Source organism: Labrus bergylta, chromosome 15 (assembly GCF_963930695.1).
Source record: "Labrus bergylta chromosome 15, fLabBer1.1, whole genome shotgun sequence".
Lineage (NCBI taxonomy): Eukaryota > Metazoa > Chordata > Actinopteri > Labriformes > Labridae > Labrus > Labrus bergylta.
In genome coordinates this window covers 3,191,650-3,218,268 of record NC_089209.1, presented here as the reverse complement: position 1 = coordinate 3,218,268, position 26,619 = coordinate 3,191,650, and the positions used below count along the sequence as shown (strand labels likewise).

The window sequence follows — 26,619 nt, the reverse complement described above, 5'->3', positions numbered from 1 at the left end:
AACAGCAAGCGCACACACTGCCCACGCTCATACACACTTATACACACACACACCAGTAGCTATGTCTCTCCTACGCACAGGAACTGGGGCAGGTTGTGTCGGTGCACGTATGAATAAATCTTTATGTAAGCCATTCACTTCATGCTCCCACTCACCCTGCAGACTGCGACCATTCCACTGTTTGCTTACAAAACCAGTTTCCTTACGTAAGTTCACACTGGAGTTTAACCGAGTATTATCTGCATGCGGTAAGGTCAAACTCAGGGCTTGGTTTATTATGGGTGTGTGTCAAGAGGTCAGATAGCTTTTTAAGATGTGTGATAGCAGACGGTAAAGCTGCAACAAAAAAAGTTAATCCTTTGGTGACCCCAAATGGCACAAAGAGTTACAACAGTGTGTGTTTGAATTGTGAGAGCTTCACAGTCATCAGAAAAGTAAATATAGCTGTTTGTTTTTTTGAGATAACAGTCATTTTGGTCGTCTTGCATGGATGGAAGGATGTTTTTCAAAAGCCAGACCAAGCTGCAGAAATGGTTTTGGTTAACTTTTACACCATTGGAAATAAAAAACGGACAGGATGTTTCTTGTTGGAGCCATTGGAAGTGCCACTTTGAAATGTAGTAGTCTTACTAAAAGAACTGTTTTTTAGCCTTGACTCAGGACTAGCATACTACCTGCCATTGCTCCACATGGCTGTCAGACTCAACATGAAGATCTCACATTACAGTTTTTAAGAATAAGAAAGTTGGGGGTACTTGCGACAAAAGTCTCTTAATGTAGCAGAACGTAAAGGTGAGGGACAATATTTTTGGTGTCAAAAACATTGTGTTTTCGAGAAGTACTGACCATTCCTGCATCTCTCCCGATGCCCGGTTAAATTTCAGCAGATGGCTGTTCATCATGAGTTTGGTTTTTCCCAAGATTTCTGCCTCTTAAAGGAAGTTTTTCCTCTCCACTGTAACTTTGTTAAATGTTGCTTAATGCTCATGATGGATTATCATTGGGTCTTTTTGGATAATATAGCAATGGGTAAGATCTTTTACCAGCTTTTTGTGAAGTAGCTCAAGATTACATTTGTTAACCAAATTGATTGATTTATGTTTGGAATTCATTGGTCAAAATCCCAGAATGCCGGCCTCAGCTATTGTCTGATGAACTTTCAGCTTTAAATCCAATGGTATCCTCGATATCAGTATATCAATTGACGCTTTACAAAAGAGCATATGTGATAATATGCAGGAAGGATTTCTCCTTTGTATTCCTCACGTTCCTGTTGTCCACACTTCCTTGCCGCTGAGGTGGAGGTCGGAGCAGGCATGAATTAAGACGCCGGTGGTTGTTGGGACGACACAGTCCGATGGTGGCGGCTGAGCGGCAGATGTCGGGTGGTATGAGTCCAGATATCTGAATGCTTCATTGAAGACGCTGAAATGTTAGCCATTGCCCGCAGAGGATAAAGTGTGCAAGGCGATCACTGTTGGGTTTTAAAATGGCCTCCGACAGCAATCTTGTTTTATCAACCTGTGAGTTGTGTTGACATAAAGAAGAAGCAGTAACATTTGTTCTTGGATTCATGTCTCTCGTGTGACTTTATTATGAGTGCAAAAAGTCAGCTGAGATTCATGAGTAAGAGATGAATCAGTGTTACTTTGAGGGTTTTAAAAATACATTGGATTATTTAGTTTTCTGTAGATGCATTTAAACTACACCTTCATCCAATCCTTAACCACTGTGGACTTCAACAGTGACACTAACTTTGGCACACCCAGGCTACCATAGATGAATATAAGACTGTAGGACGTACTCCATGCCAGATTATGGCTGTATGTGACTCATCATTTCATCTGTGATTCTACCAGTGTGTTTACTTAATGGAGTAACAACTCCATTATTGGTAGTACCAATGCTATCTCAAAACACAACACAATAGACAGTTTTATTAGTTGACCATCACAATAAACCAAATAAATCCCAATAAGTCCCCATCGACGTCTGGGCTCAGAGTTTGGTTTTTGCCAAACTCAGTTTTCACAGTTGTTAACGGAGTCAGGCCCTTCGGTTCCAGAGCACATTCTTGAACTCTTAACACCATGGAAACTTAATAACATGACCCAGCTCTGAGCTAATGTATCCGGTGTGTGTTTGTGTGTCTGTGTGTGTTAAACATCAGTAATACAAGGTAGCCCAAAGTTAACATTCCTGCAGCTAAGAATACAGCATGTTTTCCCTCCCCGTGCTATTAATAGATCTCACGTTGGGCCCTCAGACTCTCACGTCATCGAGCCCCGCTTACCAGCACTGAAGCCTCACTGTGTTTGTATATAGATGAGAATAGTGTGTTTGTGTCGCAATCGGAGTGCAAGGGAGGTTATTTAAACTCTGAGATGAGGAATTACAAAAGCAAATCTGCAACTTCAGCAGGCGTTTGTGTGTGTGTGTGTGTCTGTGTGGGTGTGTGTGTGCTATGCAGCTCTGTGCTTGTCAGGTGTTGGTGTGGTTAAGGAACGTTAAACAACGGAAACACACACATACACACTGTGTCTACTGCAGTGTTTGCAGTGCAGTTGCAATGCTTGCAAGTAGCATATCAATGTTTTTTTTTCTGTGAGTGAGTTCTCTTGTTTGCCTTTCGATAGAGTACATACCAAGTTCGATCAAACTTTGACACCCAGAGAGGAAGAAATGGTGCAAGCGCTGACGGCTGCTCTTCGATTTGGTCTTTTGGGACGCCTACACACATTATGACACTCCGACGTCACTTCCACAAGCGCTATTTATAAAACCTTTGTGTCTTTTTAGGAACAGCGTGGGTTTGCTTTGCAACAGTGACTCACTGAGTGGAAGGGGGAGGGAGTGAAGGAGGGAGGGAGGGAGGGAGGGAGGAAGGGGTGGAAAGGCAAAAAGCACAGATGGATTCCAGTGTGAAGAAACTAACTGAACAAACAATGACATTTACCTCCGCACATCAGGCATGTACTTGACAAGTTTGTGTTTCCTTGCTGTACAGCAAAGTATATGATGCTTTGTTGCAGCTAGCAGGGAACATGTTACTTCTTGGGGTAAATGACTTCAACACAAAACTGACTCATGGTTAGCCTCCAATGTCAGGCTGAAGTTGAAGTTGTTCTACATTGTTATAATGGCTCCGTTTAAAGTCATACCAATATTCATTTGCTCTTTTGTTTTGTTACAGGTCTTGTGTTGAGAAAACTGGATGACTTTTGAAGCTACAGAGAGAGGAGGATCTACAAGCACTTTCTAAATAAATGTTAGTACTTACCCTTTTCAAATAATCAGCATGTTGTTCTGGATTTACCACAGCTATTTCATACACTGCGAACTCAAACTCAACTCTTCACCAAACATTTGTCTGTTTTTGTTTCCTCCTCAGATAACTCAAGGATTCTTCTCCTTTATATGAACTGGACAAAAAAACAGCGCACAGCCTCATTGGTGTGTTTACAAAATGACAAAGGGGGAGAAAGATTTCTGATGTCATCCACCAAAGCTCCCTTTTTATTTCCACTTCCTAATTCCTGTTTCCAGGCTGGCTTTACAATAAGTCTCTTTCAGCAATGGATGGGCACTTCCTGTTTCTGTGATATTGTTGGCAGCCCTCAAAGGTTCAGCTATCATGCCTGGTAGATTTGGGACCTTGTAACCTTCCAGAACCTGCCTTCCCACTCCCCCACCATCCCCTCCATCCTTCCTCTTCTAACCCACAGAAGAGCTTCACAGAAATGGAAGCTCGTGAATCAGCTGCCGCTGGGCAGAAATGCTCAAATAAAGAACCAGTGAAGGAGAAGATGCCTCTGCAAAGGAAGTGGGCGTCTGAGCCCTCTGCAACCACAAAACAAAGCACTTTTGCTGACCCAGAGGGAAAACACAGGGAGAGTTTGCCTTGTGGCGCCACCGGGGGATCAGCACCTCAGCAGAAGTACGCATTTACAGGTAATTCTGGAAAGCTGCTATCTGGACCCTCTGCGGTTGGGGCCATAGGAGGTCCGCCATCTCAAGACCCCAAAGGGCCATTTGTTCAGGGGTTCCCAAGGGGATATTCCTACCAACTTGGCCAACCATACCCTCAGCACCCCCAGACTGAGCGCTTCCTATCAGGAGCCAAACCTCAGCCAGGTCTAGAGCCTCATGCTTGGCCATTTGCTGGCCAACTGCCATCGGATGACCTGTACCCTGTAGGACATCCAGGACATACTCACCCTCATGGGGCTGGTGCAGGGAGGTTTCCCCGCCAGAAATCTCCCAGTTTACCTAGCTCCTTCGGACAGTATTCTCAGTCGGGCCCTGAGCCTGGTGAGGAGGGATATAGCAAAAAAGAACAGAAGCCAAAAAAGCCCGGTAAGTATATCTGTCACTACTGCGGTCGAGCTTGCGCCAAGCCCAGCGTCCTGAAAAAGCACATCCGCTCACATACAGGAGAGAGGCCATATCCTTGTGTACCCTGCGGCTTTTCCTTTAAAACCAAGAGCAACCTGTACAAGCATCGTAAGTCCCATGCTCATGCCATCAAGGCTGGACTCGTACCATTTTCAGAGCTAGCAGTGGCCCGTGGCGGGGACTTGGACCAGGCATCTCCAGTAGGCGAGGCCGAGGTCCACTCAGATGGAGAGCAAAGTACGGACACGGATGAGGAAGGCGTGGAGGGCTCCACCATGCAGATCTCGTTTGAAGCTGACAAGAGTACAGGTTATTTTTCCCACATTTTAAAACATTTTGAAATGAATCCATAAATACGTTCTGAACTCTAATAGCCCAATTTTAATGAAGCCAAAAAAAGTTAAGGTTTTAAGGTTCAAATTAGATATAGACTTCCAGCGTCTTGTATACTTTATGGCATGCCTAACTCAATTCTCCCTGTACAGGTGGTGTGGAACCCGCATATGCAGACTCAGCGGAAGAGCTCCCTGTGGGGTCTATGAAAGTGCCTATCCTTATTGTCCCCAACCCTGGGGGAGTCCCCTCCACAGGAATGGAGTGCCCACCCTTTCAAGACATTAAGGGGTCACACCACATGTTAGTGTCACAGATTGGAGGAAGAGCGCATTCACTGGATGACTCCCCTTCAATCAAACAACGCTTGGCCCTGAAGCTGAATGACAGAAAAGGCCTTGACTCTGACTCTGCCATGTCCCAGTCCTTGAACCTCCTCAGTCCTCACAGCAAAGGGAGCACCGACTCAGGCTACTTTTCACGCTCTGAGAGTGCAGAGCAGCAGATCAGTCCCCCAAATACCAACGCTAAGACATACGAAGAGATTATGTTTGGTCGGACTTGGTACTACCGTCCAAATACCAGACCCAGGCAGTCTATCACAGTTGGCATGGCAGGGGCAGACCCCAGCTGCCTGGCCAGCATCAAGCAAAAAGGTGCTAGTATAGACATGGGTAAGATAGCCGAAGATCATATCTGTTTCAGAGGGGATGTAGGAGTCTCTGGAGATCCCAAGCAGTATCCAACAGGACCCTGTCAAAGCAGCACAGGGCTTCTGGAGCTTCCATCAGATTCTGCTCATCTTACTCGGAGTAACTCCATGCCAACTTCCTCCCCTTCTAACCTGAGTGTCCCACCAGGGATTCGAGGCAGCCACTCCTTCGACGAGACGATGACACCAGATGATGTGTTTAGCCCCCCTCGCAGACTCAGGAGGCAGGCTGCATTTGAACATTCAGCCAATGAAGCTCATGCAGGAGAAGCCGAGGGCTATGGACACATGCCCAAGAAGATTGGTGAGCGCAGCCCAGGAGTCCCGGAGCACATCGCCTACAGTCCGTACGGTACTAAAGTTAGCATGTCAGAAATAGCCACAAGAAAAAGGAGGATAGAGAAGAGTGTCGGGGACGAAGAGGACAGCCCTGGGCACTGTGACAGTAGCTGCAGTGGTTCAGTGGAGATGATTGGGGACTGTGAATTTAAACATGGTAGCCTAGAAGGATCAAGAGCCAACTCAACAGGGAAGGGCTCTCTTCACAGCGCTCACAGCCAGTCAGACAGCTTTGATACCTGTGCCAGCATGTGCTCTGAGGACATTGCACTGTTTCCTGACTCTGAGGGCAGGAAGGCAGTTGGGAATGTCATATCAGTCATACAGCACACCAACTCCCTCAGCCGGCCAAATTCCTTTGAGAAGTCCGAATCCTTTGAGCAGCCAGGTTATCAACCATCAGATAAAGCTTTATCCAGCCAGTACTCTGAACAGTCTGACTCAGAGATCTTTGAAGACGCTCTGAGCCCTGAATCTGCACTACTGAGGACAGAAAGCATGGAGCAGCCGCTGCACAGTGATAGTGACATGGCTTCCCTCTCATCCTCATCGGCGGCAGCCTCGCCTGGCCAACCATATCACATCCCACATAAACTAGTCCGACAGCCCAACATCCAAGTTCCGGAGATCAGGGTGACGGAAGAGCCCGACAAGCCAGAGAAAAACACAGAGGTTTCCCTGGCCAAGGAACCAGAGAAGCAGCAGCAGCATGTGGAGGAGTTTCAGCTACCACAGAGGAGCGACACACTCGCTCAGATGCCATCGGAAAAGCTTCCACCTAAGAAGAAGAGGCTGCGTCTGGCCGACATGGAGCACTCATCGGGCGAATCAAGCTTCGAGTCAACCTGTACCAGCCTTTCTCGTAGCCCCAGTCAGGAGAGCAACCTGTCCCACTCCTCTTCTTTCTCCATGTCCTTTGACAGAGAGGAGGGCCTCAAGTCCGCCTCACCCACCAAACAGGTACCCATTATATGTTTAACACTTCCAAATATCTGCCTATTTTGTCATGCAAATTAAACCTTTCCCCCATAAGTCTTCAAACATAATGAGCAATTTTCTTTTTGATCCAGGATGACTCAATGGCACCTGGTGGTGGACCTAAGCAGTCTGAGTTCCTCACAGTGCCTGGCAGCGGTCATTCCAGCCACCATCAGCAAAGGGAGATGAGGAGGTCTTCGTCAGAGCAGGCACCCTGCACGCTGCCTACAGAGCTGCCTGAAATGCGGAGCAAATCCTTTGACTATGGAAGCTTGTCCCCCTCCCGACAGGGGGAGATATACTCCAGCGCCAGTGCGATGAAGGAACGCCGACGTGGATATCTTGTCCGACAGGTAGCCTTCGCTCAATATTTTTATCAATCAATTAATCTTTATTTGTATAGCCCTAATTCATCACAAATCTAATCTTAAAACACTACAAAAAAGGTCTAGGTCAAACTTTATTATTTTATAATGATAGAGACCTGACTTTGGTTATGCTGCTACTGATTAAGCCTATAGCAGCATAACTAAGAGCTTGTCCAAGCCTGAAGCAGCCCTAACTATAAGCTTTATCAAAAAGCATTAACAACAGTTTTAAGCCTACTCTTCAAAGTAGAGAGAGCGTCTGCCTCCCTGACCCCGACTGATCACTGATTCTAAAGGAGTAGGGCCTCTTACCTGAAGGCTCTACATCCCATACTAGTTTTATAATCCCTTAAAAGATTGATTGGAAGTTGAAGTTGGTTGTTTTATAAACACTACCAACTGTTGTTTGTCTTATCCACTTTTTATTTTATTTATATTTTATGTACCAGTAGCTAAATATAAGTATTGTACAAAATGATTACATAAAGATTTACCTGTACCACTTCTTTGCACTCATTTTGCAGGCTTCGCTGAGCGTTTATCCGGAAGCAGTCACCCAGGAACCATGTGTTTCTGAGATGTCAATCAAACAGGAGAGTTTGGAACATGTGGCGTGGCCTGGTCCAACAGGGTCCCCCCACAGCGGCACTGATGTAGCCAGCAGAACCAAAAGAGTTGGTGGTAAGTCCTGCAAAACCTCACTGGTCAGTTTTAGGTTGTGGCTTGAATTCAAGGACTTGATTGACAACTAAGTGTTTGGACCATGTTTTATGCAATGAGTCATACATTTCTTGAACCAAAGCAATATGGAATTTGCAACCAAGAAGGAATGGAATTTTTATTTTAAACAATTAACTTACCGTTTTGTTTAGTTGTAGGGTCCTTCCAACACCACCAGCACCAGCACGTCCTCCAACAGAGTATCAGTGAGGACAGCTTGCAGGACGAACCTCTCTACAGCAGGTAACACAGTTTGGGTTCAAACACTATTTCATTCATAACTGACGGTACTCACATTGTGATTGTGTTACCAATGATTAATTATATACAATTAATTTTTTTGTAATCATCCTGCTTTTGTTAAAGGTCCCAGCTCCATCGCCTCCATGCTCAGGGTTCATCATCTGAGGGAGAGCATTGCGGTCAAGAGGTCATGCACAAAGAAGCAATCCAGCAGTACCAGAGTGCACATCCCTACCTTTCCTTCCAGCAACCAGGTGTGTTCTGGAGTCAGGATGTCAGCCAGACGGCCCGACAGCAGCTGACCCTCCAAGCTCAGCAACAACTCCAAAAACTCCACATCAGATCACCGGGAAACCCGTCTGGACATCCACTCCACAAACAGCAACCACATCACTCCCTGCAGCAAATCCAAGATCAACAGCCGCATGACGGGAAATCTGAAAATCCAAGCTCTCACATGTACTCTGCCTCTTTCTCATCTCGCAGCTCTCCGCTGTCTCAGCAACAACAGCAAAACTTTGTCTCTCCTTCCTCCAAGCAATCACTGCCCGCTTCAAGCAATGCTGCAATGCTTCTGCAGCAGATCCAACCGGTCTTTGCCACCCAGAACCTTGGATCCCAGTCCTCTCTGCCTGGTATGCTGGTTCCAGTGCGGATTCAAACCCATGTGCCATCATTTGGCAGTGTTATGTACACCAGTGTTAGCCAGCTGATAACTACTCATGGCAGTAGGCCACATGGGATAGATTTAGGTGCTGCTGAGAACTGCAACATGGCTTCTTCTTCTTCGGGTGTTGTGAGTGTCAGCAAACCGCCTGGAGGCATACTGGGAGGAATTAGTGGGGCAGGTTTCAACCTATCGCACTTGCTTGGACAAACTGATTGCGCAGTGCCACGCTACCCACCCTGGAAAGTTTCAGATCCACCGCCAGAGCAACGCATGAACACGGGGATCCCACTGTCACTGACTTCAGGCACCATATCCACTACAGACGCGTCGGGGTCCGGCATCGGAGGAAGCAAGCGCATGCTTTCCCCCGCCAGCTCTTTGGAGCTCTTTATCGAGACAAAGCAGCAGAAAAGAGTGAAGGAGGAGAGGATGTACGGACAGATTGTGAAGGAGATGAGCGCAGTGGAGTTGAGTGGTACCGAGGGCAGCAGGAAAAGTGAGAAGGGGCCGGGCAGAGGTCAGCGAGTTCTGAAGAGCGAGGACTCCATCGATGACTCTGAAAGGATGACCTCTTCCCCCCCACTGAGTGACTTCCCCATTGCCACCAAGATTGCCATTCCCGTCCGCTCTACTGCTCCCCATCCTCCTGACGTTCCCCGGGCTGAAAGCTTCACCCCTCCTCTCCAGATTGTCACAGACCGTTCCCCAGCTAAGGGTGGCCGGGACTCCCCAGAGGAGCTTGATGTGGACGATCCAAACCCCGAGCCCAGCTCCAGCCCTCAGTCCATGGTGTCCTCCAACGATGCAGAAGACACAGACAGCTCAAATCAGTCTGCAGCCAACAAAGCCCCAGTCAGCATGCTCGTTCAGCTAGCCACCAATCAAAGTGCAGGATTATCCGGAGCAGTGGGCCAGACTCTCCTGCTCGCAGATATGTCTGACGTCCAGCAGATTTTCCAGTTCCCGAGCCTGCGCACCATGAGCAGAATGAGCTGGTGTTTCCTGAACTACACCAAACCAAACAGCGCCGTAGCTGCCCAGCGAAGCTCCGTCTACAATTCATGGTCCGTCAGCTCATACAACCCGAATCCTCTGAACCTCAGCACCAAGGCAGCGCTGGCACTGCTGAGATCCAAACAGAAGAGAAACGACGACTTGATGTTCACAACTGCAGCCATGTCGCCTCCCAGCTCTGGGAAACTGGTGTCATCTGTGGCCTGGAAGTTGAGGTTTGATCAGGTACGACTGTAGTTATAGAAAAACGTTTGTGGACATGATTAGAGAAATTAAGGGTTATAAGTCTATGATTTGATTTGTATCCTTCCATTCTCCGCTTAATGCCTACTTTCTCTTCTTTCTCCTTTTTTCTCTTCAGCTGAAGCCGGAGCTGATGCCGGTCGATGCCGGTCATTTTGGGAGGAAGATGAAAGGCGTGGTGTCATGGGATCGTTCGAAGGAGGAACAAGTAGAGAAGGAGGTCTCGGTGAAACAGCCCGCCAATGAACCGACGCGCATCAAGATCTTTGAGGGCGGGTAAGTCCTGAAAATCCACCACAGACAAAACTTTTTCAAATTGAGGTTGGAAGGTGGAGTGAAATTTAGATCTACACCACAAAAAAAAAGACGAGGAAAATGCTCGATAAGACTTCTTGATAAGGTTTTCTGTTTGTTACTTTTTGCCCCAATGTTCAAATAAAACACAGGTGACCTCTCTATGACCTTTAATACAATATTGAAAAATTACAAAGAAAAGCCTTTATCCGTTTAACAACCTATTCTTTGGGTTTCATTGTGCCTGTGATGGCAGGCCATGAGCATTAGCTAACAAGCTAACCACTGGAGCTGCAGATTTGTCATTGGACGACGACTCGAATCGTTTTTTTATTCTCGTTTTATAGATTGGTTTCAAACGAGATCTTTTCTCATTAGCTGATTTTTAAAATCTTTTTCACACTTTATACAACATCAGAAACTTGTTTAATTATTTGTTTTATTGAGAGAAGTGGGGCTTATAATAAGTATGTCACATTATATCATAGTATTTATTATTTTTATTAACGTTTTATTGTTTAAAGTGACCTCATACCCTGACTTCAGTCTCATTATATCACTGCAGGACGTTCCCTCAGACTCATACTCAAACACTCACAGTTTAGTTTGTGTTTAGATTTATGCGGCTGACGGTTTATTTTTGGGCTTTTTACGCCTTTATTTAGAGACAGGACAGTGGATAGAGTCAGAAATCGAAAGAGAGAGAGCCTGGAGGACTACAGCCTCCGTACATTGGACGCGCACTAATTTTAAAATGTTTTACTTCCTGCAGTGTCATGAAAGTGCAAAACGAAGAAATGTTGTTGCAAGTTTACTTTTCACTTGCTCCTGTTTTTTTCTTCTTTTTTTTTGCAGGAAATAAAAGTTTTAAAAAGTGCATCCCATTTGCGTCCCCATGTTGTTCAGATTGTGTGATAATCGATTAACATTTATTATGAAGCATTTCAGGTCAATTAACCCTTAATTTTTCTCATAGACGGCACTGAAATGTGTCATTGAAAGAATTTAAAAATGGTCAAATTAAGACTGTACACCGGAGTTAGAGCTGAAAGCCCTCAGTTTGAGACATTCCAGCAGTATCATAATCTTTTATAGTCTAACAGTAGAGCCAAGGAGACCAAGGTTACTGGATTGAACAGACGGTGCCGACACACACACACACACACACACACACACACACACACACACACACACACACACACACACACACACACACACACACACACACACGTGCAGGGTGTTATTAAATTCAGCAGACAGTGAAGTCATTCTCTTCCGTCCCCACAGGACAATTTAGAAGCAATAAGTGGACAAAAGCGCACAAACAGGGCAGCCAAGCAAAGACACACACACACATATACACACTCACATAAACAATATGCATGTAGGTAATCAGCTAACAGACGCTCACACACAAACACACACACACACACACACACACACACACACACACACACACACACACACACACACACACACACACACACACACACCAGTTGTTGTAAAGAGTCTGGATGGAAGAGGTCGACAAAGTGCAAGTCCTGGCAGAGAAAACGAATCCCTCACTTCTTCTTGTCCCTGCAGTTTGAAAGAGAATCTGCTTTACGATCTTACCGTGTGCTGTGGATCAAATCAAACCAAACCAAACAATCACCGTAATTCATTTTCATAACTAGCCGCAGCTGTGTAAACGTCTCGTTCGGAGGTATCTCCCACTCGGCGGTGCGAGTCGAAAGACAAATTCCCTCTCAAACAATCCCGTCTGCATCAGCGGGGATTGTTTGATGTACCTGATATTTGACCTCCTTCATCACACGAGGGCCCCCCCCCCCCCCCTACACTTTACCCCCACGCTGCTCCTGCAGACAGGACAGGAAACTACACCGTCCACCAGCCGACTTCGCTGCTTCACCACAAAAGTGAAGAAGTGAACGTGATGCTTCTGCGGCAGAGCAAAGACAGACACAGTTCAGCAGTGTTTGACTGGTGGTAATGTTCCCCTCCATGGCGGACCCACCCTGCTGCCAAGTGTCCGCCGGTTCACTCCAAAGCCTCATTTGGGTTTCAAAACAATCATGTGTGACCAAGGTTTTTCGTTTCTTAACGTCCTGTATAGGAATGAGTGGGGACCGGCAGGAGGACTGTGGTTGTTGTTTCTTTAGAATAAAGAACCAGCAGAAACACAATGAACACTAAACCAAAGAGTGGAACGCTGCATTGTTCCCCGTTTTGACTCGTCATCCCTTCAAACAAAGACGACTCTGTTTTTTTTATGCAGTTTAAGTTGCCTCTGGGTTGTGACCAGTTCAACCCTAGAGGGATATTTTCCCCTGTTTTATTTCCACACAGGTTAGTTTATCCAGAAATTTTGGTGTTGAGTAGGAAACTTTCCTCAGTGTAACATCAGCACGGCCGATATTATCAGAGGTTTTAATCAACTACAAACATGGAGTTGTTACTATGTAGGAATTTAAAAGTGACCTCATTGTTATAATGTCAATATGAAGTCAGACAGTCACCACAAAGCTTAAAACGTCTTAAAGGTAACATATCCTCCTCCTCTTCTTCAGTGTAAATAAGTCTCAGAGCTCCCCAAAACATGTGTGTGAAGTTTCTTGTTCTAAATCCACTCTGATCCTGTATTTGATCATGTCTATAAACCCCTCTATTTCAGCCCTGCTCAGAACAGGCTGTTTCTGTGTCTGTACCTTTAAATATGTAAATGAGCTGTGTATGACCACGCCCCCTCTCTGGAAGGGCTTGGGTGTCTCTGGCTTTCTCGCTCCATGTCCTATTGTTTACGGTGAGAAGGCAGACTCAGAGGGCAGAACAAACACCTAGCTGTGGGAGTGTCACCCACATGGGGGGAGGGGCTACTGCCTTTTGTGATGTCATGAAGGGAAAATCTCCAAACGGCCTGTTTGAGCACACATTTTCTGAAAAGTGGAGCAGGCAGAAGACGGAGAGGATGGACTTTTCTCATCATTGGGGGGCTTTTAGACAGACTAGGGGCACATATTAGAGTTAGTGGAACATGGTGAAGTGGATTTTTTCATAATGACTTCTTAATCCAATCTTCACCGTCTACTGTTGTTAGTTAGACAGACCACATGCAAGTCCCTTTCCATCCTCATTCATGACCGTCCTGCATGCACACTGTGTCCTCTCAGCTCTGTTATGTTGTTAGGAGGGATTGAGGAAATGATTGATCTCATGTTCTCCCTCTGCACAGTTCATGGTCCCATATCTTCAACTGTAGAATTGTTTTACCCTATTCTTTCCATCCAAAGCAGAGTAATTGTTTACTTCCTGGTACAAGAAAGCTTGAATTTTCATTGCTGACCTCGACATGTTGCATGCATTTTGAAATCTGAGTATCTGAGCTCGTTTTCCGGCCTTTTTCTTCCTCTGAAACTCAGAGCAGCACTTGAGCATAGAAAGCCCTCATATCAGCTGTATTCAAGCAAGATTCTCTGTGTCAGCAAAACGACCGCATCCTTTAGCATGGTGGTGAATGTCTAAGAGCTGCCGACCATGACCTCTGACCTCTGTGCTCTGTTGAGGACAGAGAGAGAAAGAGAGCACACAAAAAAAAGACATTTGTTTTATTTACACATGGAAAAGAGAAAGAAGAACCTTGTCTTTTCAGGAGCAGCCTGAGTAGTGAATGACGCGCTGATGTAGAATCAAAGCTTATTGACGCGGGTCGATGTGAGTCTGCCTCGCCTGCTTTTAAAAGAAGGGATTATAAACGTGCATGTGTTTAACCTTTTATCACAAATGTTTGCAGAGATCGGTGCGCGCTTGAAAACACATCCTCATACATTCTTTGTAATTCCCTTTTTTTTCTTCTTCTCCCAGGTACAAATCAAACGAGGACTACGTTTACGTCCGTGGTCGAGGTCGGGGGAAATACATCTGCGAGGAGTGCGGCATCCGCTGTAAGAAACCCAGCATGCTGAAGAAACACATCCGAACGCACACCGATGTCCGGCCCTACGTCTGCAAGTTCTGCAACTTCGCCTTCAAGACCAAAGGTAGAGACTATTACATTTAGACTCTGAAGATAAACATTCTGTGCTCTAATGATGGAGCTTTTTTAATTGTGTAGCTCTTTAAGTACCTTTAACTACACAAATAAAGCTTTATCCTAACCTATAGATTTAAAGGAGCAGTATGTAACTCTGACACCTAGTGTTTAAAATGGGTACTGCAGTCTAAATTCTAAACATCATAGAGAGCTGTCTCCCCCCCCCGCCCTCCTCGATGCTCACTCAGGTCACCATGTGGTGGACTCTGAAGCTTCAGTGTTTATCCAGCTCTGCATGGGTCTGTAAACCTTTCTGTGTTCTAACCTCTCTCCATTTTTCAAAAAGCATCTCCAATATTGATCCTAGTTTGAGCACGTTTCTGCTCGTGGAGCTTATTAGAAACATGCAGAGGCTTTTTAGGTCGGGTACAATCACTTCTATCTGAACCACTTCTCTTGACCGCTTCCATCACTGCAACACCTGTTGACCTGATAACTGCTCTCATATCTGACAAACTGGGGGGCGTCCAAAACGGCCGTGTGAGGGGGGTCGCCTGAAAAGCGCCTACCTTCTCTGGTCCAAACAAATCCAGAGCATTCAGGAGCAGAATCTAAAGTTAGAAGGAGGACATACTGGCTGCTGCATTGTTGTCAGAGAAGCCAGCACTTCAACATAGCATGTTTCCTTAATGTCTTCATATAGTAAGATCCCTTTATCATCTCACTCACTACACATCTTACTGATTGATCCTTTAAACACAAAACTAATCATGTATTCTTAGTATAAGTAGATTTTAACTACACATACTGAACATTTTGATCCTAAAGTCTGGAGTGAAGCCGTGAAATGGATGAATACATTTTTCAGAGAGGCTGTTTAGTGCTGCTGTGGTCAGACGTCATCGTATCAGAGGCTGGAGATGCTGACTCACTGATACCTGATCCTTAATGAGGGGGCCATTATCTGCCTGATAGATTTTCAAACCTCTCATCATCTCCTCGCTTTCATGAACACTAAATGTCTCTGACTTAACGTTCAACCAGCTCAAGCAGAGTTCAGAGCAGGATCAGACATTTGATATTTAATTATATAATCGACAAATTATGTCCGATTTATGCTAAGTAGATTTTGAGGTTTTGCATTTTCTGCCACATCTTCTATAAAGGACCTCATGATGATGAAGCCACACACACACACACACACACGCATACTCAATAACACACACGCAAACACACACGCACACACACACACACACACACACACATACATACAAGAACACACACACACGCACACACACGCACACACACACACACACACACACATACATACAAGAACACACACACACGCACACACACACACACACACACACACACACATACATACAAGAACACACACACACGCACACACACACACACACACACACACACACACACACACACACATACAAGAACACACACACACACACACACACACACACACACACACATACAAGAACACACACACACGCACACACACACACACACACACACACACACACACACACACACACACACACACATACAAGAACACACACACATACAAGAACACACACACACACACACACACACACAAGAACACACACACAAGCTCGCACACACACAATCGCACACACACACACACAATCACACACACACAAAAACACACGCACACACACACACACACACACAAACACATGCACACACAATCACGCACACACACACACAAGCTCGCTCACACACACACACACACACACACACTTAGACTTAGACTTTCTTTATTGTCATTCAAACTTGTACTTTACAGTGCAGATAAGAACGAAATTTCGTTGCATTTGGCTCGTTGTAGTGCAGGATAAAAACAGCAGCGTGTAACACACACACACACACACACACACAAGCTCGCTCACACACACACAGATCCTTAGATCAAGTTTTTAATGCTGTTTTATTCGTGTGTGTTTTTGTGTTTTGTAGGAAACTTGACGAAGCACATGAAGTCCAAAGCTCATATGAAAAAGTGTTTGGAGTTGGGAGTGTCCATGTCGTCTGTTGAGGACAACGAGGCGGACGAAGGAGGTAAGACACAAGCTTTCAAAACACACACACACACACACACACACACACACACACACACACACACACAGAGGCTGCGATTACATCCTGCTGTCCCGTTGCGTGCTGCCCACAGCGTCTCTAGCGTTTCTACGGTAACAATTACCGTAATGGAAAGCAGATCTCGTCCAGATGAGCAGGACTCGTGTCAAACCACCACAGGCTGCTTTAAATTTAAAAAAACACAAAAACCTCTTCCACCATTTTTTTTTTTTTTTTAAATATCGTTTTCCGTCAATTACCCCAAAAGCAGCGACAAATCTCTGCAGCTGAGGTCCAACACGGCAGCCAAACTTCTGTCGTTCCACTAATCAGCTGATTTGGAAATAATCTGAAAACGATCTCTGGGAAAGATCTCGAGGCCTCGGAGGGATTAATGAGATTTCCCATAATAATACGTGATTTATAAAAGGTTTATTTTGGGGCTTTTTATGTCTTTATTTCAGAGATAGGACAGTGGAGACATTTAGAAATCAGGGGAGAGAGAGGGGAGCCACAGGTCGAAATCAAACCTGGTTCGCCCCTGCTTTGAGGACTATATCCTCCGCACATGGGGTGCATACACAAGGGGAGGAGCCAGTCGTCACGTCCATGTAAACACAGCTCTGACAACAACACAGCCAGCGGGACTCGAGCTTCTCACTTATTGTAGACAGTCATGACTCAGAGACACATTTACACAGGACAGACTTTTTTTATGATTTATTTATGTGCCGCACATTTCTTCCTTTAATTTAAAGGCTTTACATGTGATTTTTCACACTTAAATATAATATAAATCAAGTATCTCCTCTGAAAATAACTCTGTGAGTCATGACTGTCTACAATGGGTGTAACACCCGAGTCCCACTGTCTGTGATGTTTTCAGAGTTTTCAGAGTCCTATCTTCACTTTGTTTACATCGCCAGGACAGCCGGCTGACTCCTCCCCTCGTGTATAAAAGTTGTTTAATTGAGGGACTAGAGAAAAGAAGAATAACATACTGTACTCACTGCTTAACTGTGTTTCTAGATCACGCTCATTTCAGGTAAATTTACATGCAGTGTGAAGATACCAGCATAATAAAGATCGCTAGCATTAGCATGCTAACACAACAATGCAGCGCGAGTTGTTTTGGTTTCATGCTGGTGCTCAAGGGCGACATCTGCTGGATCACAAAATCGCATATAAAGCTTTTAAAGTGTTACCTAAATCTGTCTCTAAAGGGATTTAACATCGAGCCGCACAGTCGTTAGTTTTTCCTGTCAGCAGGTGTTTCAGTATAAAAACTTTGGTTGGTTAAAAAAATAATAAGTGGATTTACTAAACTGTTATAATGTGCCAACTTCTTACTGGTAGCTGGTGGTTAATTTCCATCACATACATAGATCACCGATCCAATTTACTTCAGTTTAATCCATGTGTGTGTGTCGGCTCTGCATTTAATTGGGACACACACACACACTCAGATTTTTTGGCCTAGACGTAGCAACAGAAAGTCAGTCCCTGAGTCGTGGAGACATAAACATTTGCGGTTTGTGAGAAACAGTTTGTATATAACAGACTAACTGGAAAAGTAGTCCTGTGTTGGTGTATCTGGTTTCCTGTTCGCTAAATACGATTTATTAACTCCAAACGGCTTCTGCTGCCGCTGCTCCTCCGCGCTTGCGTCTGGAGGAAGACGAGGAGAGGAGAACCTCATAAAACGTGCAGTGGAAAATAAATATCATGTGAATATTTTTTAGTTTCTGATTTCTGGCCAAGTGAAACACGTCAGGACAAGATTCAAAATGTCTGACTCGTCCAAACAAAGGCAGCTCACTTTGGTTTCCTTTTTTTTTTTTTTTTTTTGAGGTTTTCAGATTTATCAGCTTCATTTGAGATTACACTGAGAGGGATGTTTGCTTCTCTGCTGTCCTACATTTGGCTGAAGGCAGAGAAACAAAGCGTCCTAAATCACTGAACACAGACTGAATCTTTCTGCTGTCTACTTGATTCCTCTTCTTCCTTTTTCTTTGATTTTCTTTCTCAGATTCTTCCCTTCCTCCTCTACCTCTACTCATGTTTGCCTCCTCTTCTTCCTCGTCTGCTTCATTCCCTCTACATTCTTCTTCTCTGTCTCTGTCGGTTTTCACATCCTGCTCCTCTCCTATGTCCTCTTTCTCTCCTCATCTTTTTTATTCTTGCTTCTTTTTGTCCTGCTTCCTGTTCTGTGTCATCGCCTCCTACAGCTCCTCTTTTCTTTTATTCTCTTAATAATGTTTTTTTTTCTCCTCCTCCTCTCTCAGATGTCGGAGATGAAGGCCAGAGATCTTCTGATAAAATGTCTAGATCTGCCATGGCAGACCATCAGTTCTCCGACGCCGATGACTCAGAGGGCGGGGAGGAAGACGGCGACGAGGTGGACGATGATGAGGACGACGAGGACGACTACGATGGCGACTCCACGCCTAAGACTCGCTCTCGCTCGACCAGCCCGCAGCCGTACTCCTTCCCCTCCATGTCCATCACGGCCGTGGCCTCCTCCCACTCTGCTCCTCACCCCTCCCATCACGCTGACCTCTTGGGTAACACCAACAAACCTCCGCTGTTCGGGTACTTCACCACCGTGCCGAGCATCCAGATCACGCCGCAGGCTCCGCCCACCGACCAGGCAGCGATGGAGTACCAGCGAGGCCTGCAGAGGGCGCTGGGGAGCAGGCTCCTGGTTCCTCATTCCTCCTCCATGGATGAAGACCTACCCGTCCTCTCTCCTGACATCTCCTCACCCTCCTCCTCCCGCCTCTCCTCACCCGGGCTCGACCTCTCTGGCTGCCCCTCCCCCATCTCCCCCTCATCCTCCCCGTCACCCCACCGGTACCTCTCCCCACGCCGAGACCTCTCACCCCGACCCGCACACCTCTCGCCCCAGCGGGAAATCTCACCTCTCCGTCACATCTCCCCAAAGAGGGACCTGGGGGTGTCGGGGGGATACAGGCGGGACCTCTCCCCCAGGAGGGGACACCTGTCGCTGCTCTCCCCTCTCTCTCGACCCACGTCCCCCGCGGGAAGAGACTACAAGCGAGACCTTTCACCCCGCGGACGCCACAAAGGGATGATCCGGCCCCTCTCTCCTCGCCGAGGGCTGCACCAACATCTCCACCACCAGAGGTGAGTTATCCTGTTTGTCAGTTAAGATAAAGCAAAAGGTCATGATGACGTTTCAAGGCTTCATGTCATACGTCTTTGTGTTCCTGTCTTCCAGTCCTCAGTGTGGAGCTCGGGGCCTAAGGCCGACTCACCAGGTCGGAATCTTGGGTCAGGCAGAGCTGGACCCTCAGGGTCACCTCAGAGGCAGCACGGAGATGGAGACGGTAAGAGTGCCCTAAAGGTTAAGTGCCCTAAGGGTTGAGTGCCCTAAAGGTTGAGTGCCCTAAAGATTGAGTGCCCTAAAGGTTGAGTGCCCTGAAGGTTGAGTGCCCTAAAGGTTGAGTGCATGATATTTCTTATTCTTACTCATGGATGTTCTCCTCAATGTGTCGGTTCACTCGTTTAGTAAAGCGTGCTCGTGTAATTACATCATCACACATTTCAAGCTTCACGAGGCGGGAACACTTTGGATCAATCAAGTGACGGAAAGTCAAAAATGTGTTAAAAAAAAACACCATCCCGTTATCTTTAATGTCAAAGAGTTAAGTAGGACGAGGACAGGCATCTTTAGGCAGCAGTTAATCCACACTCAGCGTTCACTTTCTTCGTTTAGCTGGTTGTCTCTCTTTTTTTTTTTTTTTTTTAAGCCCGGTGGCAGAAATCTTGCCACGTGCCTTGGGGAGACAAGACGTTGGATAGAGACAGAAATCAGGGAGAGACAGAGCAGGGGGAATGACATGCAGGAAAAGAGCAACAGGTTTGGATTTGAACCCAGGCCGCCAGCCTCTGAACATGGGAGACGAAGTAAACCACTCGGCCACTGGCGCCCCAGTTACCAGTATTTTGTATATTTTTGGTTTTGTATTTAAAAGTCATTTATCTATTTAGGAATCTGCAGGTTTGCTCCAACATTATTCTGTTATTTATGTTTTTAATTTAACCATTTATCAGTCAAATCTGGGAGTCAGACGTTCAAGCAGTCGAGCTAAAAGCCTCAACATCGTATAGAATCTGCTTCCAGGTCTTTCCTTTTAGATTCAACAACACTGAAGGACACCAGCTCCTTGAGTTTCAAGTGGTTCTGCAACAGAGTCCAGGCTGAGGGGGAAGAATACTCAGAAGCCCTTTGCCCAGTTTCTGTCTGAGTGTTTGGGACAGAGAGCTTAAAGAGGTCCCAAAAACACAAAGAATACTGACCGATATAAATACAGAGGTAGAGCTGGGAGCAGATCAAGAACTGGTGCACCACTATGAGCCAGTACTTAGACAGTGACCATAAAGATACTGTAACTGGACTTATCTCACCCCAGTGGCGATTCTAGAGTCTGTTGGGACCCTCCAAAGAGGGAGGTTTTGCTAAATTTTCTAATTTTGCCACTGCTTTGGTTTCAAAGTTTGTCAGCCATCAGGGCCCCCCCTAGTGGTCTGGAGGCAGTGACAAGCAGACCTCTGTCTCTGCTGATAGAATCGGTCGTCTTTATAATGCAGCACATGCAAAGAGTGTGAGGTCTGATGTGTTAAAGCTGAAGAAAAGAGAGGAAATGAAGTGTCAGAGAAGGAAAGCGTCTGGTTAGAGGAGAAACATTCAGAGAGGATGAGGGAACGACGAGCGAGTCAGACACACAGAGGTGATTGAAGAGAGAGCTGCTGGTTTGGTGGTAACGGGATCCTGGCTGGCGGTGTGGTGGTTAATAACGCGGCTGTTTTTCTTCTTAAGAGCTCCACTTCAGACTCTGGCTGCTGCTGCTGCTGGTCTCACTTCAACAAACATGAAGCTGACACTCGCTCTGCTTTAACTCAACTTTCTGTAATAAGATGTACAGTCCTGTTTTTACCCAACACAACACAGTATGTTTGTGTTTTTTTAAACTAAGGTTTTATCTTATAACATCTTATTTTATTTTCCTTCATGAAGCCTCATGTGTGTGTTTATTGTGCGGTGACAGTGTGTGTTTCCTCTGTGGGTTCTTCTCAGACTTTCTGCTCACTGTTTCATTTGTCTCTCTCTCTCTCTCTCTTGTGTTTGCAGGAACATCTTCTCGGATCACCGTCGTCAGGGGACCGGGGCGGTAGCCGTGGCAACCAGTCCAGCCCACCACACCAAGTCCTGTTCAGTCACCTTCCTCTCCATTCTCAACTCCAGGTATTACATTTGTTATTGGATTTGATTTTTCTTTATTTTGATATTTAATACATATTTTTTTATTATCTGGATAATTATTTTTACTTTTAGCTATATTTAGTTTTTTCGTTTTGTAAACTTTAATTTTATGTGTACTTGAACCCGAATGTTATCCTGTGACGCTCGTTGGAGTCCGCCTGGAGAAAAAGCGCAGCGTCCAGCATGTTTTATTCTGAGCGCGCCGTCATTTTTGTACGGCCGCTCCTGACGCTTCGATTTTAAAACCTTTCAACTTTTCAGAAAGGCGGTGTTGACGTCACCGGCGCTCTTTTCCAAATGTTTGATATTCCCCGTAGTTTAGCCGCCTACAGATCGTGTCTTGTACTCACATCCTCCTCGCTCCGTGTCCGTGTAAAAAAACCATCTCAAATATAAAACATTCAGTAAAAAGGAACGGAGCCGTGCCGGTCATACAGTGGTCGTTGTCAACAGACTGTTGTCATGGAGACAGGACGGACATGCAGCTGTTTTCTTGTCAGAGCTAAAAAACGCTTCATGCAAACACTCAACGGCATCTTCAGCGCTTTTCTGCTAGGTGGACACCTTATGCGACTCAAATTGGAGTATATAAGGCATTTGTTGGGGACTATTTCCAGCAGCGGATGAATCCACTTTCAGGCCAGCAGAATATAGTAACTGTGATTGTGTCATATTCATTTCAGATTTTTTTAAAGCTGAACTTTTGATTTCAGGTGCGTTCTCCGTTCCCGATGATCCCCATCGGAGGGATCCAGATGGTACACTCCGTCCCGTCAGCTGTCACCTCACCTCTGGGCCAGCAGGGGGCACAGCAGAGCACATCCCGCCTGGTGCTGCAGCAGAGCACGTCCGAGGACTCCTCGGCCGGCGAGGCCACCTCTGCTCATTTCACCTCGGAGAGGGGGGCTCGAAGAGGAGGGGGCGACAGGCAGAGGGAGTCGACTTCACCTCAGAGGGAGGTGAGGCAGGAGCAGGAGGAGAGCATCCAGACCTGCACCAAGGCCATCGCCTCGCTCTGCATCGAGGGGAAGGAGCTCGCAGAACGAGGAGGAGGCAGAGAGGATAAAAGGAAAGATGGCGGCCGAGTATCTTCCTCCTCTTCTTCTACTCCTTCTGCATTGTCCCCCGACTCCCACTTTCAGCAGCGCTCCCCATCTCCTCACCCGTCACCATCACCTGGGATTCAGCACTTTAGCGGCCTGGAGCTCAGGCCTCCTCCTCACCAATCAGTCCCCAACTCCCCTTCGTCCTCCTCCTCCTCCTCCTGCTCCCCTTCCCCTCATCCGCCAAGCCCCAACCCTGGATCTGAAGCCCACCAGCCTCCGTCATCGTCCAAACCTCTCATGCTGGAGCGAGACTGGGAGGCGGAAAGCACAAAAAGAAGCAGAGACGTGTCATAGGACCGCAGAAGAAGAAGAAACGGAGGAGGAAAAAACGATGGATTTCTTTATTAGTTTTGGGATAAAAGGAAGGGATGAAGTGCAACAGAGAGAGAAAAAAAAGACTTTTGCACACTTTACACACATTATCATACTCCAATTTATACACACACACACTTTCTCTCTCTTTCAAACACACACACACACACACGACACATACAAAGAGAAACAGCTCTTGTCAAAAAAAAAGACTCAAGTGGACTTTTGCAGTTTTAATGTACGTGTACCTACAGCATGCCTGTTCATACCAGGGCCTGCTCTATGAAACCTTTTTCTTATTTAAAGACTTTTTAAAAAAGAGGATCTGTATACAGTTTTACATGTATGTGAACTAAATAAATACCAACACATGAGCCCGACCAAAATCTGCTAAAAAAAAAAAAAAAAAATCAAGAACGGACTCTGGTTTAAGCGGTACGTCAAAAGACAAAAAAAAAAGTCTGACAGCTATGTGTGTGCCTTTTCTTTCATCTTTAGTTTGTTCTTTGCTTATATTCTTATAAGCAAACAAAGCAGGAAGGTAAATGTAAATACAGTACTATCATGTATCAGCTTTGTAAGAAATGCAACTTTCTCCCCCTCCCCCGCCTTCCCCCCTTTTTTCTCCTCCCCCACCTCCTGTGTTTTTTTTTTTGTTTTTGTTTATTTGTTTTTGTTATGGACACCTTAAAGTCTCAACAAGCGATGTGAAGTTATGGATATTACGATTATTACGTACGGTTGCACTAAAACATATTTTTATATGAGTGAAATTTTAAAAAATGGCTTTTTTGTGTACAGCAGCGATTCTATAATACTATTTATTATTGTTACCATGTTTCATAAAATTGTACATTTTTTCTTAAATGTCGTGGATGCCTTTTTCTATGTATGTAAAGCATGGGTTTTTTGCTATTGCTTACATTAGGGCGAGGATATGTACACTGTAATATGGCTTTATAAATGTTAGACCTATTTATATACATCTAAGTGAGCCCCCTCTACTTGGAGGTATATACACATAGAAGTAAGATTTAGCATCATATTTACCCAGCATATGAATACATACAGTATAAAGAATCTATCTATCTATCTGTCTATCTATCTATCTATCTATCTATCTGTCTATCTATCTATCTATCTATCTATCTATCTATCTATCTGTCTATCTATCTATCTATCTATCTATCTATCTATCTATCTATCTGCACATAACATGTAGAATGACATTCACATTATGCTACTTTGCTTGTACATTTTCTCCACTAACGTTCGCCTGTCCCTGATCGTGATTTCTCGTTTTTTTTTCGCACTTTCGAGGTAATTTTTCCTTTTTTCGTTTTTTTACGAGACTCGCTCTCAGCATTAAATGAATGAACACGCCTTTATTGCACCGTGGCATTACGCTTCAATTGTTGTTTTTTTCTAACCCGTCCTCCGAGCTCCTCCCCAGAACCACCTCCATTTGTGCGCCAGACGAAGATATCTCATTACGCTGATGACATACTACTTTACCCAAACGAATCCAGTTTTTTTTATTAATTGGATTTCTCAACGGGGGAAAACATTCCAGTCCATGTAAATAGTCGTTCAGCTCCCCTAAACACACAAACATTTTCTCTGCATTGATGCACACTATGGCCATGGCAATCAACCCATTCAAACTCTTATTTAACGGCTTCTTTTCTGGGGACACGCATACAGGAAACACACCAAACTCTCTGACAAATGCACCTTATATTTCTCCGGACCTCTGCTATAAGAGTCCCAGGTCTCTGGTCAGTTTTCTTTTTTTTTTTTTGCAGCAACCTTTGATTGGTAATGTTTCGGAGGAGAACTCTTCTGCACTCTGAACCCTGAAATTGTAATGATACATTTGGCAGTTGTGACATTGAGGCTTTCTGCACTGCTTTTCTTGAACCCTGCTGTGATCCCTCCTCCTTCTCCTCTCCTGGATATCTTTTGTGTAGCTAAGCAATATTTAGCCAAAACTCTGCTCACCAGCAGGGAATGTATTTGTTGCAAGGCAACAATAATCATACTGAAAAGTCCTCAAATCAGGAGAAGAAGGGAGCAGTTAGGGGTTGTGGTGTTTTCAGTGACACAACTCTTTTCTCTTTTGGACAGTTTTGGGTGGAGTCGGGCAGGCTGCAATGTGAGTGTGTACAGTATCTTTGTCTGTATCAGTGTGTATTTGACCAGTATATCCTCTTCTTACAACTTTTTTCTATTTCGAACCCCTCCCTCTGTTATGTACACTTATCATGACAACGATGATGTCTTTAAAAAAAATCTCTTTTCTCTCTTTCGAAGATATCAAAGCACAAGTCATTGTTTAGAAATGACAACGATAGAAAAATAGACAAAAAAAAGTAAACGTGCATATACAAAAGGGTAACGTTTGTGATGGTGTTCTGTGGAATTAATACAAATATCATGTATGAACCCAACAACAAGAGATCGCCGTAGAAGTGGAAAAAAAGGATTGTTGTTTTCAAATAAATATGAATAGAATCATCTGTTTGCCTTTTCTCCTTTGTGACGTCATTTGATGTTTCAGTGATGACATGTTTTATTCGTCTGACGGTAATGGATATTGAAGAAAACTATTTTGTCTCGGGTTATACTGGATCTAAATATTCACTTCATTACAACTTGTTGTGGCGCTAATGGTGCTTTTAATGCTAACTTTAAGGGACTTGGGTCATGTTACAATATCAATAGTGATAGTTATAATACAAGTAAAAAATAATAAATAATAATAATAAATTGTATAAAATACAAATTTCCAACCAAAGTACTCTTGAATTCGATGGAGAATTAGGGTCATGTTAAAAAAAATCCTAAATTACGAGATTAAAGCTAGGGTTGGTAATTTTCGAAAACTAGCATGATTTAGAAAGTAGCATTCCCTCAGTGCTCCGTCTGCACCCACCCCCTCCCCTCTGTGCTCCCTCAAAAGCCACGCCCCCTCACTTACATGCACGAGCACCTTTCCTCCACAGTGTAAACTCTGTCATCAGTGACGTGCTTTGAGTGTGGGCTAGCTAGAGAGCGAGCAGAGAGACAGGGAGGCGTCTGATTGGTTCATCAGATTGGTACCTCGTGGCAGACATTGGTCAAAGTTTTTACAGACTTACAACTGATACAGATGACGGATTTTATTTGTTCCTTTTTCAGAGAACATGAGTTATTAATTTCTGTCAGGACCTAAAGACAATTTCAAACCAAATCTTATAAAGTGGATCTGGAGGAAATGACCAACCCTGCCTTTAAAGTCGTAAATTTACAAGAATAAAGTCATTATTTTTACGGTATGAAATTCGTAAATGGTTGGAAGGTCATCGCCTATCAGTAGAGCAGCCGTCCGCCTGCGCGAAAATGGTACAAGTTGAACCCCTTAAAGCCTTTTCCTCGGACACACAGCCGTCTACATTTTTCAACAACAACATCGGGGATTCCA

The 26,619-nt window shown here is 45.0% G+C and overlaps 1 protein-coding gene across 3 annotated transcripts in view; it reads left to right on the top strand.

The window, feature by feature from the left end:
- hivep2a (HIVEP zinc finger 2a) overlaps window positions 1-25,671 on the top strand; it is a 117,416-nt gene extending 91,745 nt beyond the window's left edge. For all 3 annotated transcript variants that reach the window (XM_065963915.1, XM_065963916.1, XM_065963917.1), the window contains 14 exons: window positions 3,194-3,268; window positions 3,392-4,704; window positions 4,881-6,739; window positions 6,850-7,110; window positions 7,650-7,806; window positions 7,998-8,088; window positions 8,212-9,997; window positions 10,134-10,291; window positions 14,171-14,346; window positions 16,332-16,433; window positions 18,737-19,598; window positions 19,693-19,801; window positions 21,607-21,720; window positions 22,452-25,671. In XM_065963915.1, coding sequence (XP_065819987.1) covers window positions 3,741-4,704; window positions 4,881-6,739; window positions 6,850-7,110; window positions 7,650-7,806; window positions 7,998-8,088; window positions 8,212-9,997; window positions 10,134-10,291; window positions 14,171-14,346; window positions 16,332-16,433; window positions 18,737-19,598; window positions 19,693-19,801; window positions 21,607-21,720; window positions 22,452-23,138 — 7,326 coding nt within the window. In that variant the 5' untranslated portion in view covers window positions 3,194-3,268; window positions 3,392-3,740 and the 3' untranslated portion in view covers window positions 23,139-25,671. The remainder of the gene's footprint in view (window positions 1-3,193; window positions 3,269-3,391; window positions 4,705-4,880; window positions 6,740-6,849; window positions 7,111-7,649; window positions 7,807-7,997; window positions 8,089-8,211; window positions 9,998-10,133; window positions 10,292-14,170; window positions 14,347-16,331; window positions 16,434-18,736; window positions 19,599-19,692; window positions 19,802-21,606; window positions 21,721-22,451) is intronic.
- Window positions 25,672-26,619: the final 948 nt, after the last annotated feature.